The sequence below is a fragment of the Chlorocebus sabaeus genome, chromosome 9 (genome assembly GCF_047675955.1).
Source record: "Chlorocebus sabaeus isolate Y175 chromosome 9, mChlSab1.0.hap1, whole genome shotgun sequence".
Classification (NCBI taxonomy): domain Eukaryota; kingdom Metazoa; phylum Chordata; class Mammalia; order Primates; family Cercopithecidae; genus Chlorocebus; species Chlorocebus sabaeus.
In genome coordinates, this window is record NC_132912.1 from 54,295,044 (window position 1) to 54,311,599 (window position 16,556).

General features: G+C 38.7%; 1 protein-coding gene across 2 annotated transcripts in view; it reads left to right on the top strand.

Annotated features, from left to right (window-relative positions):
- Positions 1–16,556, top strand: part of WAPL (WAPL cohesin release factor) — an 85,632-nt gene that overhangs the window by 40,554 nt on the left and 28,522 nt on the right. For both annotated transcript variants that reach the window (XM_007962716.3, XM_007962715.3), the window contains exons 5-9: positions 8,561–8,656; positions 9,754–9,906; positions 10,175–10,311; positions 11,409–11,520; positions 15,532–15,759. In XM_007962716.3, the coding sequence (XP_007960907.2) occupies positions 8,561–8,656; positions 9,754–9,906; positions 10,175–10,311; positions 11,409–11,520; positions 15,532–15,759 (726 nt within the window). The remainder of the gene's footprint in view (positions 1–8,560; positions 8,657–9,753; positions 9,907–10,174; positions 10,312–11,408; positions 11,521–15,531; positions 15,760–16,556) is intronic.

A 16,556-nucleotide genomic window follows, 5' to 3' on the forward strand; every position in this document is an offset into this window, starting at 1 on the left:
TCCCCTACCTGCCAGCCCCTGGCAGCCACCTTTCTACTCTTCATTCCTATGAATTTGACTTTAGTGAATCCCTACTTTTTCCCCAATGGTTTATAATCTGTTACTGTACTTAATTATTCGGGGCCTAAATTTGTTCTAATTTGGCTAGTAGAGCCTCATCAAGCTGGCTGTTTGGTTCCTCTGCCATGTCCCCATCATTCTATGAAAACTTCTTTCTTCCTGGTGTAATACAGTGTTCCAGGTTCATCTTATACCTGGTCAGCTGTAGCCTTGGGATCAAGTCCATTCTCTGAGGAGTAATGATTCTCTTTAGTGGAGAATGGTATTAGAGATTATGATAATGGGCCCTAGGTGTGTCCTTTGCTACTTGTCCCTTTTAGCAAACAGGCATAGGAAACATGCACATATACATATATTACATACATACATATATATTCACATACATTCACATACAAATATACCTTCACATGTATATGTGGATTCATGCCTATGCACATAAGTTATCTAGAAATTATGAATTCACACTGATACCTTCAGTATCAGCGCATCCTCACAGGATTATTTCTTGTCTTCTGTCTTTTTCACAGTGAGAGCCCAGGGTTCTTTCTGGCCTTATGTCTTTTTCACAGTGAACAACAGCAACACCTTTACTCAACCTGTAATATATCCAAATAGGTACGGAATTGCTTTGCCCATTACACTACAATAAGTAAATTTACAAAAATTTTTAGGAATTGTTTGGCAATTCTGTACTTACCCTCCTCCATCCTGCCAAAGATTGAGGGTATAAAGTCAAATAATGTGTTCACAAATTACTTGGGATTATTTCTGCCTGCCTGCCTCTTTGATTGGTCAGTGCTTTGGGTTGTTTGTCTGGCTTCTCTTCACAGTATTTGCTGTCCATGTGAAATATGAGTAGGTTTCTTTGTTCTGGTTTGCTTTAAGTGTTGGGGTTTTCTGTTTCCATTCTTACCTTTTTTTTTTTTTTTTTAAATATGTACAGCATTATAAAAGTCAAAACTATATAAAAAGGTAAGTTTAATGATAAGTTTAATGAGGTCACTTTGTCTGAGATCTGTTCCAGTCTGTCACCCACCCTTGTAGGGAACCAATTTTATTGTTTTCTGCTTTTTTCTTTCTGTGTTTCTTTTTTATATAAGAATAAACAGACTAAAATTTTTCAGCCGGGCACAGTGCCTCATGTCTGTAATCCCAGCACTTTGGGAGGCCGAAGCGGGCAGATACCTGAGGTTAGGAGTTCGAGACCAGCCTGACCAACATGGAGAAACCCCGTCTCTACTAAAAATACAAAATTAGCTGGGCGTGGTAGTACTTGCCTGTAATCCCAGCTACTCAGGAGGCTGAGGCAGGAGAATCGCATGAATCCGGGAGGTGGAGTTTGCAGCGAGCCAAGATCGCGCCATTGTACTGCAGCCTGGGCAACAAGAGCAAAACTCGATCTCAAAAAAAATTTTTTTTTTCTTACATAAAAAGTAGTATCTATATGTTCTGTTTTGCACTGTCTCTCCTTTAAAATTTAGTAATATTTCTTGGAAATCACTCTGTATCAGTTCATATAGATCTTCCTCAGTATATATTTTTATAATTCTAAAAAGTTGGTTTTAGATTTTTTTTCTTTAGTTTCTGTCTTCCTCCTTACATGTTGACTGTTTATATCTTTTACATTGTTTCTTTTTAATGTTGTATGTGCATAGTTTACCCACATCCAGTATTGGCAAAATTTTATATTTTCAGCATGTCCTGTTTTTATTTGTTTCTAATTTCAATTTACTGTTGTTCAAAGGTGGCGCTTAGGATTTGGTTCAGATGTTGTAAAAGAAATCACAAATTAGTTTTTAATAGATAGCTTATTTTTCTCTGGCTTACCAGTCTCTGGTGGTTTATCTCTGGACAGTTTTCAAATTGCTGCAGTGTAGGGGACCCAGGTTTCCCTTGTGTGGTGGTGTTCTACCTTTTCTAGACTGTTGATTAAGATAAAGGAACTAGAAGGGAGGGCAGTGAACCATCCCTAGAAGCCAGGACCCCAGAAGGTGTACCTCACTTCTCTTCACACTTCATTGACATGAGCTTAGTCACATGCCCATGCAAGCATCAAGATATTGAGAAATCTGTGTGAGCATGTGTCCAGCTAAATGTTCATAAAGGAAAATGAAGGGGAGAATGGATATTCTCGAATCACAGGTGGTGGTGTCTCAAGATATTTACAGTTTCTGTTTTTTTATTTCTAAATTTGATAATCTTTCTAATACAACTTGTCAACAATATTTAATGGTATTTTTAGTTGTGAGAACTGTTATTTTAGCTGATTATGGTCATGGCTCTCATACTAGTGTCTTGGTTTTTAATTGTTGACTTATAGGCTAAGTTATGTTCTCACAAAATGCCAACTACTGCATTTTATGTTTTTTTGCACGAACTTTTTAGAACTTACAACCAAGTTATGCTATTTCCTGGTGATATTCTGAAGTGACAGTTACCTACTTCTAATAAAACCGTGGCTACCAATTACGCTTTGAAGTTATACTCACAGTAGTGGTGTGCATCGTTCTTCATGAAGACAGGAATTGACAATTTCTTCATAAAAATGGCAGCTGTCTTTTTAAAAGTCATTACTACCTGTAGTACGCAATTGATTCAGGCAAAGAAGAAAGACTTTGCAGTTTTATTTCTCCCTATTAGCTGTGAATTAGATTTCTGCACAGTGTTTCATATTGAATATTACAATTTCTAGTTCTTGATAGTACAGACACTGTTGGTTTTAATTTAGGAGTTTCTGTAGTCTTCCTTCAAATAATTCAATACTCTGAATATTTAACATGTGTTATGTTTTTTGTGTATTATTATGCTTAAAAGGAAGTTGTAAAGAGCTGAAAGATTCTTTGTAAGACTTTTCTTCTTCCTGCTTCTGATTCCAATTGTCTTTTATACAAATCCTTTAAAGAAATTTTTGACAATCCAGATCCATATTGTTTTTTCTACTTCCCCCTTTTGAATTGCCAGTAAAGTACTGTGCATGCATACACACACAGTTATGCATTGCAGTACTTCTTCAGAGTTCATTTAGTTGTACTTCCTGCTGATTGATTGAATTACTGGTGATATCCTTGGGTGGGTAAGTCTGGGTGAATTCTGATCAGCTTACTATTTTTGTCTTCATATAGCACATAGTTTTTGAAACGTATAAATAAATTTGCTCTTGTTGTTTATAAAGTATTTATGGCTTAAAAACATTCCTTTTTTTGGCCAGGCGTGGTGGCTCACGCCAGTAATCCCAGCACTTAGGAGACCGAGGCGGGTGGATCACCTGAGGTCAGGAGTTCCAGACCAGCCTGGCCAACATGGCAAAACCCTGTCTCTACTAAAAATACAAAAATTAGCCGGGTGTGGTGGTGGGCGCTTGTAATCTCAGCTACTCAGGAGGCTGAGGCGGGAGAATCACTTGAACCCTTGAGGCGGAGGTCGCAGTGAGCTGAGGTTGCAGTGAGCCGAGGTCGCACCATTGCATTCCAGCCTGGGCAACAAGAGCGAAACTTTGTCTCAAAAACAAAACCAAACCAAACCCATTCCTTTTTTTCCTCCTTTTATGACACAGCCCATTGAGTGGGGGATAACATAATGTTGTCACTTTTTTTTTTGAAATGGAGTGTAACTCTGTCATCCAGACTGGAGTGCAGTGGTACAGTCTTGGCTCACTGCAACCTTCATCTCCCAAGGCTCAAGTGATTCTCCTTCCTTAGCCTCCTGGAGTAGCTGGGATTACAGACGAGTGCCACCACACCCAGCTAATTTTTTTGTATTTTTAGTAGAGATGGAGTTTCACCATGTTGGGCAGGCTGGTCTCCGGACCTCAAGTGATCTGCCCACCTCAGCCTCCCAAAGTGCTGGGATTACAGATATGAGCCACCATACCTGGCCTTTTCCTCTGATTTATAGTTGTGATTCAGTAATCCAATCGGTTAACAGCAACCTTTGTGGTGTTACTGTAAAAACCCATTTTTGTCCATTGTTTTTATAGAAGCTATATTATCTCTCATGGAGAAATGCCCCATCAGTTTGTCACTGGAATATTTTTTCCTTAGCTTTAATGGAATGTCACATTTGAGGTTTTTCTTTCTTATGCCCTTGGAGCACTGAATATAAAAGAATAATTTATTTAAGATTACTACTAGTATTGAAATATGCTAAAATGGATCTGAATATTTAGAATGTTAGATTATTATTATGAACTTTTTGCTTATTTTGTTCTAAGTATTTTTCTCATTAATTTACCTAGCAAACAGAATCCACCCTTTTTTTTTTTTTTTGAATACAGGATCTCGATCTGTCACCCAGGCTGGAGTGCAGTGGTGTGATCTTGGCTCACTGCAGCCTCCACTTCCTGGACTCAGGAGGTGATCCTCCCAACTCAGCCTCCTGAGTAGCTGGGACCACAGGCACATGCCATCATGCCCAGCTAATTTTGTGTTTTTTTGTAGAGACCGAGTTTCATCATGTTGCACAGGCTGTCTCAAACTCCTGGGCTTAAGACATCTGTCTCCCTTGGCCTCCCAACTTGCTGGGATTATAGACGAGAGCCACCATGCCTAGCCACGATATGTATATTTTTTAACACAGAAAAAAGTTTAGGAATTGGGTTTATATGCTGTATCTACTTTGCTTTGCTTTCTTTTCTTTTCCTTTTTTTGAGACAAGAGTTTCACTCTTGTTGCTCAGCGTGGAGTTCAATGGCACAATCTCGGTTCACAGCATCCTCTGCCTCTCAGGTTCAAGCAATTCTCCTTCCTTAGCCTCCTGAGTAGTGGGGATTACAGGCACCTACCACCACACCTGGCTAATTTAAAAAATATTTTTAGTAGAGATGGGGTTTTACCATGTTGGCCTGGCTGGTTTCAAACTCCTAAGCTCAAACTCCTGATCTGTCTGCCTCGGCCTCCCAAAGTGCTAGGATTACAGGTGTGAGCCACTATGCCCGGCCTGTATCTGCTTTTTTGTTGCCCAGGCTGGAGTGCAATGGAGCGATCCTGACTCACTGCAGCCTCCACCTTCTGGGTTCACGCGATTCTCCTGCCTCAGCCTCCCAAGTAGCTGGGACTACAGTGCCTGCCACCACATCTGGCTAATTTTTTGTATTTAGTAGAGATGGGGCTTCACCACGTTGGTCAGGCTGGTCTCGAACTACTGACCTCAGGTGATCCACCTGCCTTGGCCTCCCAAAATGCTGGGATTATAGACATGAGCCACTGCACCTGGCCCTTTATCTGCTTTTCAAACAAGAATAAAATTAAGAAGATTAAAGACAATCCTGGTGGTGCAATCAGAATGACTCTGTTAACATTTAGCTGGGTTGCTAAATGGTAAGGGTGACTTTTGATTTTCCATGGAAAGTTTATTGCTATATGATATTTTTACATATTTTGTACACACACAATCACTTTCATTAAGTGAAATTAGCATGTGACATACCACTATTGTGTGCTTTACATACACAATTCTCTTGGGAGCATGTGGAATTATTATACTGTTTTGGAATGATGTAAAGAGCTCAGTCAGTGTTCCTTTTCTGTCTTTCCCTGTTTCTTCCCCTCTCTGCTGTGCGTGTATGTTAGCCATACACAGATATTACTTATTTTAATTTTTAGTTAGTAAGATGTGTCTTCAATATCCCTCCTCCCGTAATAAACCCTATATTAATCTTGTAAGACTTTGAAATAAAAGTCAAGAAAAAGTTCTGATGGGACTACTTCCTTTAGATTGCTTATTAGTATTAAAATGGTAAAACATCAAAAGCTTTAAAACTAATAGTGTTACTGAATTGCCTTGTTCAGCGGCATAACCAATAGTTCCTTTAATATGACCTTTTAATATAAATATTCAGTTATTCTCTATGCTGTCATGCTTCAAGGACTTTTGAGATGAATGGACACATCAGTTATTCCATTTGTTTATCATATTCTTTATTAGGTAGTTAGGCTGTATATTTCTATTTTCTTATGAATGTGTTAGACTTAAACTGAGCAGCACATCACATAACAATTATTAATAATATTTAATACTTACAAAGCACTTTTTTCTTTTTTTTTTTTTTAAAGACAGAGTCTCACTTTGTCGCCTAGGCTGGAGTGCAGTGGCGCAATCTTAGCTCACTGCAACCTCTGCCTTCCGGGGTCAACCGATTTTCCCGTCTCAGCCTCCTGAGTAGCTGGGACTACAGGTGCTCCACCGTGCCCGGCTGTTTTTTGTATTTTTAGTAGAGACGGGGTTTCATCCTGTTGGCCAGACTGGTCTCAAACTCCTGACCTCAGGTGATCCACCCGCCTCGGCCTCCCAAAGTGCTGAGATTATAGGTGTGAGCCACCACAGCCAGCAGCACATATTCTTTCAGGCACTCTTACAGTGTTTTAATTTAGAACTTTGAGCCGCCCTAGTATTTTGTTGGCTGTGGAACTAGGTAACTAGATTATTACCTTTAGTCAATGCTTTTTAAAAAATAATTTCTCCTTTTGTTTCTTTAATTTCTTTAATTTTATTTTTTGTAAAGAACAGGGTCTTGCTTTCTTGCCCAGGCTGGTCTTGAACTCCTGGCTTCAAGTGATTTTCCTGCCTCGGCCTAGAGGGATGCTGCAATTACCAGCATGAGCCACTCTGCCTATCCCAGTCAGTGCTTTTTAAAAAGAAGTAAAATGCTTGAGCTTTGAGGCACTTGTTCTTGCCAAAAGGCTGTTGTTACCAAAGCCTGGACTCTGAGTATGCTTGAGGTACTAAAGGTAGTTCAAATCAGGGATCCATAACTAGCACACAAGTTATATAGCTAGTCTTTGAAAAGAATGGAAGGAATAGAGAGGTAGGTTTTAAAATTTATGTTCAGTCCACTTTATGTGTTGTGTCTCAGGAAGCCAGATCAAGTCATTGCATGAGTGCATAAATTGTTTCAGATTGCTAATGCATCATCATGTTATGCAAACCTGGCATATAAGAATGATGGGTTTGTATACACAATACAAATAAGAGTTTTTCTACTTTATTAAAGATAATATATAAAAAGCTAACGATTAGTTCACACTAATGCTTAATGCTAATTATGTTGCTTCATTGCAGCTAGGAAGGGGAGATAAGTTTTTTAATGCAGATTTTTTGACGGTCTTGAAGTACGGTTTTCCACTTCTTATTTTTGTGTTGTACTGAAAATAAGATTAGTTTCATAAGAGAAAATCTCTAATTTGACCAAACCATTTCTTGGAAGTTCAAAACATAATTTAACATCCCATTTGTAGAGGATAGAATGAGGTGTGACCTTTCTATCTTGTCAGTCGTTGTAATTATGCAGTTTTCTCTTGAAAGTGAGGGTTTTGTTCTTTTACTTGATTTGATTTTGTAGGTTTACTGTCATTTATTCTCAGTTCTGAAATTCTGTGTTAAAACTGAAAATCCCCCTCTATAAGTTTAAGTAAATTGATGGGGCAGCACAATAACCTGAATTGATGTGAGGGACTTTACATCCTTGTCCTGCTTAGTGTGACATTTTGCTGCAGAAATCATGTATGTTTTTACATGTTACTTTCTTGGATCCCACTGTATCTTGGAATATGTGGTATATGTATTGTATTTACCTTGATAAAAATTTGAGAACTCTTGAGTGGTGGCACACATCTGACTGCAGTGGTTTGCTTTAAATGAGTGCATTATCTGTCATAAACTGCTGGATTCCCATTGTTGGAATGTTGTGAGGCATGAATTGGTAGTAGGAAGAATAACGTTTTACTACAGAACACGTTGAACTATTATTATTACCATCATTACTATTTTTTAAATTTTTTTGAGATGGGGTCTTGCTTTGTCACCCAGGTTGGTCTTGAACCCCTGGGCTCAAGTGATCCTCCTGCCTCACTCTCCCAAAGTGTTGGAATTACAGGCATGAGCCAGCAGGCCCAACCCATGTTGAGTTAAATGTGTTGATTACTTAGTCAGTAAGCCTAGCAAGAGGTTTACTATTTTTTTTTTTTTTTTTTGAGACGGAATCTCACTGTCACCCAGGCTGGAGTGCAGTGACTCAGTCTCAGCTCACTGCAACCTCTGCCTCCGGGTTCAGGTGATTTTCCTGCCTTAGCCTCCCAAGTAGCTGGGATTACAGACACCTGCCACCATGCCCAGCTAAATTTTTTAATTTTTAGTAGAGACGGGGTTTCACTATGTTGGCCAGGCTCGTCTCAAACTCCTGACCTCAAGTGACCTGCCTTGGCCTCCCAAAGTGCTAGGATTACAGGCATGAGCCACCGTGTCTGGCCTAGGTTTACTTTCAAGTGCCATCTTTTCTTGGTTAGTCGTAGTTGCACAGAGCGTAGTTACTGATTTTGTGACCTAGTACTACAGGGATTATATTTGCCATAGACATGAGAATAGGAACTATGGTGGGACTATTCCCAGTATCCATCCTGCTGTTTCTAGGACATGTTTATGCATATAAATTATTCTTTATGATTTTTAGTTTATTGAGAGTCTTTTATAAGGATGGAAGCAGTTGATCTTTCTCTCATTTCTCTAGTCACCCACAAAAGCTGTATATAATGCCAGACATTGGAATCATCCAGATTCAGAAGAACTGCCTGGGCCACCAGTAGTAAAACCTCAGAGTGTCACAGTAAGTGAACTGTGCTTATTTATTTTGTGTTTTTTAATAAGCTGTAATTTAAACAATTACTCTTTTAATTCATAATTTGTAAATCTTTGACTTTTCTATTTAACGGCTTTCTTTACTGAAACTTAGTAGTTTCAGTTTAATTCATTGGAAAACCGAGGATTGTCAATAAGATAGCAGAAATTCTAGTGCTAGGTTAAACAATGAAAGCCATAAAAAATAAGGCTCTTGTTACTCATGACCCACATTTCATGGAATTTATAGTGTTTAGTGTTGAAGAGCAAGATTGTCCATATTTGATGTTTGTATAAGAGCTATATTGTATATTACATCCTGTATATATTTCTAAGTGGCTTTCAGTGCTTAATTTGCTTTTCAGAGGCAAATCTCTTCCTGTATTCCAGTAATACTTTTCAATCCAAAACATTAGGAAAAAGATTCTTAGCAACTTACTTTCTCCAGAGTGACTGGTAATATCATACATGATTTCTAGGTTAACAGTAAAGCTTCACTCATCTGGAGTTATCAAGTAAATTAGTTCTTTATAACAACAAGAAATTTGGGGATAAAGTCTTTCTAAAGTATAGTGTACAGTTCCCTGTTTTCTTAAACTGATTAGACTCCTTTCGATAGTATAAAGAAATCATTTTGCGTATTAGTAGTAATATAGCTTGCTTCTGTTATAGCTATTTGTTTCTACCCTAAACTACTTCACACTCTTATGCTATTAAAATTCTTTTGACTCTGTCTAGTTTTTCTGTCCTGTCCCTTTCTGCTTATAAAAGCTATTTTTGCATGCAATTGTGGTTCTTTAGTCTTTCTAATGGTACTAGAGACAAACGACAAATTGTGAAATAAAAAGTTTAAAAGAGACCAGAAGGAATCCTTGAGTGGTTCTTCTGTGTGCAGACAGACATATGTCTTACCTGTTAGTGCATGGTTTTCAAAGTATTTCTAAAGACCTTTGAGAGGCCTCCCTGCTCCCCGCTTTTTGAAAAGCTTTATTTACTTTTTTTGGAAGCTGAATTTGCCAGATAGATGAGATGTTCCTATTTTTATATATTTATTTAGAACAACTAATTTAATACCTTTATTAATAGGTGAGGCTGTCTTCAAAGGAACCAAATCAAAAAGATGATGGAGTTTTTAAGGCTCCTGCGCCACCATCCAAAGTGATAAAAACTGTGACAATACCTACTCAGCCCTACCAAGATATAGTTACTGCACTGAAATGCAGACGAGAAGACAAAGAAGTAAGCAGCCATATACAGTGTTTACTGCATGTTGATAGATTTTTGTATGTAACATTTAGCCTTTTAATATCTTCAACAAGTATCAGTATACTGATACTCAGTTTTGAACCACAAACTTCTTTTGTCCTACCATCATCATTGTTCTAAAAATATTTTTGTTGCCATCTAAGGAACTATTTTATGCACTTATGTAAAGTACAGTGAGCCCATTGCTTTAGATACGCTAGTTCCTAGTTAAAAAGGGGTGAACTTTTTTTTTTCTTGGCAGTTATATACTGTTGTTCAGCACGTGAAGCACTTCAATGATGTCGTAGAATTTGGTGAAAATCAAGAGTTCACTGATGACATTGAGTACTTGTTAAGTGGCTTAAAGAGCACTCAGCCTCTAAACACACGTTGCCTTAGGTAAGATCTTATTTTTATATTTTATAATTATGTGCATGCTGTATTAAATTTTTTCAACTAGATGTTGTCCAAAAAGCCAAACATTTTTTATTTTGTTATGATGGGGAGTATATATAGCCAGTGATATGTTAAAATGCTATCCATTTCTTTAGAAAGAATTTGATTCTACATGATAGAGGGAAAGCTGGGTGATGAGAGCCTTTTTTAGCATAGCATAGGCTTCAGTTTTCAAGTGCTTAAAAAAAAAAAAAAAGCATTATGCTAAAGCATCTTTTTGTCCTGTATGGTGGCTCATACCTATAATCCCAGCATTTTGGGAAGCCAAGTTGGGAGGATCGTGTGTGTCCAAGAGTTCGAGACCACCTTGGGCAACATAGTGAGACCCCATGTCTACAAAAAATAAAAAATTAACGAGTCATGGTGGCATATGCCTGTAGTTCTAGCTACTTGGGAGGCTGAGGTGACAGGGTGGCTTGAGCCTGTGATCATGCCATTGCACTCCAGCCTGGGTGATAGAGTGAGGTGAGGCCCTGTCTCCAAAAAAAGAAAGAAAAAAATAGAAAGAAATAAAGTAAATAACTTTTTAAAAAGATATTTTAAGTTCTTTTTACCTCTGATGTTTAAGTAATAAATTAGATTTATTTAAGCATATTGTGATCTGAGTGCTTACATTTGCACCCAAATGCTCAAAATAAAAAGATGATCTTTTGTATTTCCTAATGGATTGATTGAATACTATAATTTTGATTGAATTTTTCAGTCATTTGTAGTATATCCAATCAAATATAATTACAATTTTTATCAGAAGTATTATGAAAGGCAGTTCAGATTTTAAGCTTTTAATGGTAGTAGTAATGTAAGGAATGCACTAAAGACAGTTACGTTATTTTTTAAAAATACAGTGTACCTAATCATGCACTAGGCATCAGTATGTTTTTAATAGTGTGTTTTGCCTATAGTTTTTATATTGTGATCATGTATGGGCAGTGCTTTGACCCTTTTACCCCCTTCCTATTTGCTGGTTTTGGTATTACACAAACTAAAAACTAATGTACTAGCTGTTTCCAGTCCCCCTAACCTACTCTATTTTCTTGTAGTGTTATTAGCTTGGCTACTAAATGTGCCATGCCCAGTTTTCGAATGCACCTGAGAGCACATGGGATGGTAGCAATGGTCTTTAAAACCTTGGATGATTCCCAGCACCATCAGGTATTTTTAAGTTTCCGAGATTGAGAAGCCTTATATTGAAAACTACTAGTCTATTTGGCTATCAAAAAATATCTTCACTGAATAGTCTATAAATATATCCTAATTACAGATTGAGTTCATTTTATTTGCTAAATTTGTAGTGCTTATGGCCAGAAGTTTTTGCTTAATACTTATTTTCTCATGAAAACATTTTTTCTTAATTTGTCATTTTATACTATTAAAATTGTATTTTGTTATCTTAGCTAACGTATTATATTGATACTGAATTCTGTAAGCATGATTTTTCTCTATAATCAGAAAGCACTGAGAAGAATCTTTTAATATTATTTGATACTAATGAATGGAAAAAAACTGGTTCGGAAATGCAGCCCTAATTTTTTAGAAACGTTTTTGTCCAGTGTTGAATCTGGAACATGGCCTCATTGTGATAAGGAATAAATTCTTCATTTTCCTTGCCTTTGATGCTTTTGCTTAATAATAAACATAATAACAAAAGTTATTAGGTTTAACATTTTCCAAAATTAGAAGAGAGTAACCATCATTGCTAATTATTATCATTAGTAGTATTTTGAGATGGCCTTACTGTATTTTTGTTAAAGAAATTATGTTCTAAGTACAGGTTAGGCGATAAATAATTTAATACTGCATCTTCTGGGCTGGGTGCAGTGGCTCATGCCTGTAATCCCAGCACTTTGGGAGGCCAGAGTGGGCGAATCACCTCAGGTTAGGAGTTTGAGATCAGCCTGGCCAACATGGCAAAACCCCAACTCTACTAAAAATACAAAAAGTTAGCTGGGTATGGTGGCGGGCACCTGTAATCCCAGCTACTTGGGAGGTTGAGGCAGGATAATTGCTTGAACCTGGGAGGTGGAGGTTGCAGTGAGCCGAGATTGCACCAGTGCACTCTAGTCTGGGCGACAGAGCGAGACTCCTTCTCAAAAAAAACCCCAAAAACCTGCATCTTAGGAAACCTAAAGTAATGCACTTAACCTTGAGTGAGCATAACTCCTTTACTCAGTTGTAGCAGACACAAAATAATAATGGAGAAAAAGTGAGCACTAAGAAGTTCGTTCGTTAGCTAGGCACGGTGACTCACACCTGTAATCTCAGCACTTTGGGAGACTGAGGCAGGTGGATCACTTGAGGTCAGGAGCTTGAGACCAGCCTGGCCAACATGATGAAACCCTGACTCTACTAAAAATATAAAAATTAGCCAGGTGTGGTGGCATGCACCTGTATAGTCCCAGCTGCTCGGGAGGCTGAGGTAGGAGAATCGCTTGAACCTGCGACACGGAGGTTGCAGTGATCCAAGGTCGTACCACTGCACTCCAGCCTGGGAGACAGAGCAAAATTCTGTCTTAAAAGAAGTTAGTTTGTCGCTAGGCAAGGTGGTGTGCATTTATAAGTCCCAGCTACTCTGGAGACTTAGGGTGGGAGGATCTCTGGAGCCCAGGAGTTCAGATCCATTTTGGGAAACCTAGTGAAACCTCATCTCTTAAAAACAAACAAAAAATAGAATTTGCTTTATTATGCAGTTAACAGTGAACTTAGACATTGTAGTGTGTGATTTTAAGGGCAGTGGATCCCCAATGGCCTTTACTATGGCATCCTAATTTCCAAAAATAATTTGCTATATAAACATTTAATCAGACACCTGGTCTGATGCTTCTCTACTTCTAGGGGCTCAAAGTTTAAATCTTTAGATAGTTGCATTTTCTGTATATTGAAATAAGTGTAAGTACAGAATATCTCAAGTGTTGGGATATCCCAAATGTAAGACCTTTTTTTGGTATTCACATTTATCTAGAATATTTCACCTTCAGTATTTTTAGATTGTGAGTGTCCTGGCCAGGTGCAGTGGCTCACGCCTATAATCCTACCACTTTGGGAAGCCGAGATGGGCAGATTGCCTGAGCTCAGGAGTTTGAGACCAGCCTGGGCAACATGGTGAAACCCCATCTCTATTAAAAATGCAAAAAGTTACCCGGGCGTGATGGTGTGTGCCTGTAATCCCAGCTACTCAGGAGGCCGAGGCACAAGAACTGCTGGAACCCGGGAGGTGGAGGTTACAGTGAGCCGAGATCGTGCCACTGCACTCCAGCCTGGGCGACAGAGTGAGACTCCCTCACAAAAAAAAAAAAAAAAAAAAAATAGAGTGTGCTGACTTAACTACCTGATCTGAGTGATTTTGAGACAGTTTATTAATGATTTTAAAAATTATTTGGTTCAACCAGAGTTGATTGGTTTATTTTATTTTTTTAAGTGATCCTCCCAACTCACCCTCTCAAGTAACTGGGACTACAGGCTCCTGCCACTATGCCAGGCTAGTTTTTTTATTTTATTTTGTTTTGTTTTATTTTTTATTTTTTTATTTTATTTTATTTGTTTTGAGATAGAGTCTCACTCTGTCACCCAGGCTGGAGTGCAGTGACACAATCTCGGCTTACTGCAGCCTCCGCCTCCTGGGTTCAAGTGATTGTCCTGCCTCAGCCTCCCGAGTAGCTGGGATGACAGACGAGCGTCACCATGCCCAGCTGATTTTTTTGTATTTTTAGTAGAGACGGGGTTTCATCATGTTGGCCAGGCTGGTCTTGAACTCCCGACCTTAGGTGATCTGCCTGCCCCAGCCTCCCAAAGTGCTGGGATTAACAGACGTGAGCCACTGCGCCCAGCCTAATTTTTGTATTTTTAATAGAGACAAGGTTTCACCATGTTACCAGGTTGATCTCGATCACCTTACCTCAGGTGATCTGCCCGCCTCAGCCTCCCAAAGTGCTGGGATTACGGTGTGACCCACCACGCCTAGCGATTGGTTTATTTTAAAGAAATCCAAATACGTGTATTTCAGCATCCTGGGTTTATATACAGATGTAAACACAGCTGTGTTTTCCAAGGGAAAAAATGTGTTAAGGGTTTGATATAGATTTAAAATTATTATTTAAATTATTGATTTTAAACTGAAATATGACTACTATGTCATAAAGAATAGGCTGGGCGTGGTGGGTCACGCCTGTAATCTTAGCACTTTGAGAGGCCAAAGTGGGTGTATCACTTGACCTCAGGTGTTTAGGACCAGCCTTGGCAACATGGTGAAACCCCATCTACAAAAAAATAGAAAAAAATCAGCTGGGCATGGTGGCGTCTGCCGATTGTCCCAGGTACTTGGGAGGCTGAAGTGGGGAGGATTGCTTGAGTCCAGACAGACAAGGCTTCAGTGAGCTGATGTGGTGCCACTGCAGTCTAGTTTGGATGACAAAGTGAAACCTTGTCTCAAAAAGAAAAAAAATGAGGTATGTCATAATAGAATTTATATATATTTATATATATATACACACACACACACACACACTCACACACACATATCTGTAAAAATGTTCTATAAACTCTTCATTTAGCACAGAATAGCCAAATAAATATTTAACTCAGCTTATATTCTTCTAGCTATCAGGCATTCATGTATGGAGGATCCATTGAAAGGAAAATTTCAAGCAACAGCGTTTAATTTTTTAAACATGTTTCTTCAGAATATTTTTAGAGGGGGGCGGGTGCGGTGGCTCACACCTGTAATCCCAACACTTTGGGAGGCCGAGCTGGGTGGATCACGAGGTTAGGAGATCAAGACCATCCTGGCTAACACAGTGAAACCCCATCTCTACTAAAAAAAAAATTCAAAAAATAAGCTGGGCGTGGTGGTGCATACCTGTAGTCCCAGCTACTCAGGAGGCTGAGGCAAGAGAATGACGTGAACTCGGAAGGTGGGGGCTGCAGTGAGCTGAGATTGCACCACTGCACTCCAACCTGGGCAACAGAGTGAGACTCCATCTCAAAAAAAAAAGAATATTTTTAGAGGGACCACTGAATAAAACATTTTTGAAGTTTCCAACATGGTTAGTAATATGTTTTAAGTGTTCTAACTTGTAAACAAAAGTCATTAACCATCTTATTTCCTGAGATGTCAGGAGTTGCTTAAATGAACTTTTTTTTTCTTTTCCTTTTTTTGGCCTGTTGAAGAATCTGTCCCTGTGTACAGCTGCCCTCATGTATATACTAAGTAGAGATCGTTTGAACATGGATCTTGATAGAGCTAGCTTAGATCTAATGATTCGACTTTTGGAACTGGAACAAGATGCTTCGTCAGCCAAGCTACTGAATGAAAAAGATATGAACAAAATTAAAGAAAAAATCCGAAGGCTCTGTGAAACTGTACACAACAAGCATCTTGATCTAGAAAATATAACGGTGGGTTCCTTCTTCCTTCCTTCTAAGATGAGAATTACTTTCATAAAGTCTTTGGTTAGTTGCAGTAGCTGTGTGACTGTGGGCAAATTATTTTAACTCTAACCTTGGTTTACAGTTTGGCAAATTTCTTAGGTTTAGATCTGAGCATAATTTCCTTCCTTGTCTGAATTTCCTAAACTAGTTTATCTGTATTTAGGCTTTTTGCCCAGTAAATAGTTGCATTTTCTGTTGCATTTTTTCTAATCCTTTTCTCTTTATTTTTTATTTTTTAAGGAAAAAATGGGCCGGGCACAGTGGCTCATGCCTGTAATAACCAGCATTTTGAGAGGCTGAAGCAGGTGGATTGCTTGAACCTGGGAGTTTGGGTCCAGCTTGGGTGACATGGGGACACCCCAGCTCTACAGAAAATACAAAAAAGTTAGCCAGATATGGTGGTGTGCACCTGTAGTCCCAGCTACTCAGGAGGCTTAGGTTGGGGGAATATCCTGAGCCAAGGGAGTTTTAGGGTACAGCGAGCCGAGGTTGTGCCCCTGCACTCTAGCCTGGGTGGCAGAGTGAGATCGTCTCAAAACAAAAGGGTAGAAACTACATTTAGGCTATTAGGAATTTGAATTCTTATTCTCCATGGATTTCAGGAATAAAAGTTTCAGAAGATTTACACCTGCCATTTTCTTTTTTAATTTTTATTTTATAATAATAGTAATAATTATTATTTTTTGAGACAGGGTCTTGCTCTGTTTCCCAGGCTGGAGGGCAGTGGTGCAGTCATAGTTCATTGCAGCCTCAAACCCCTAGGC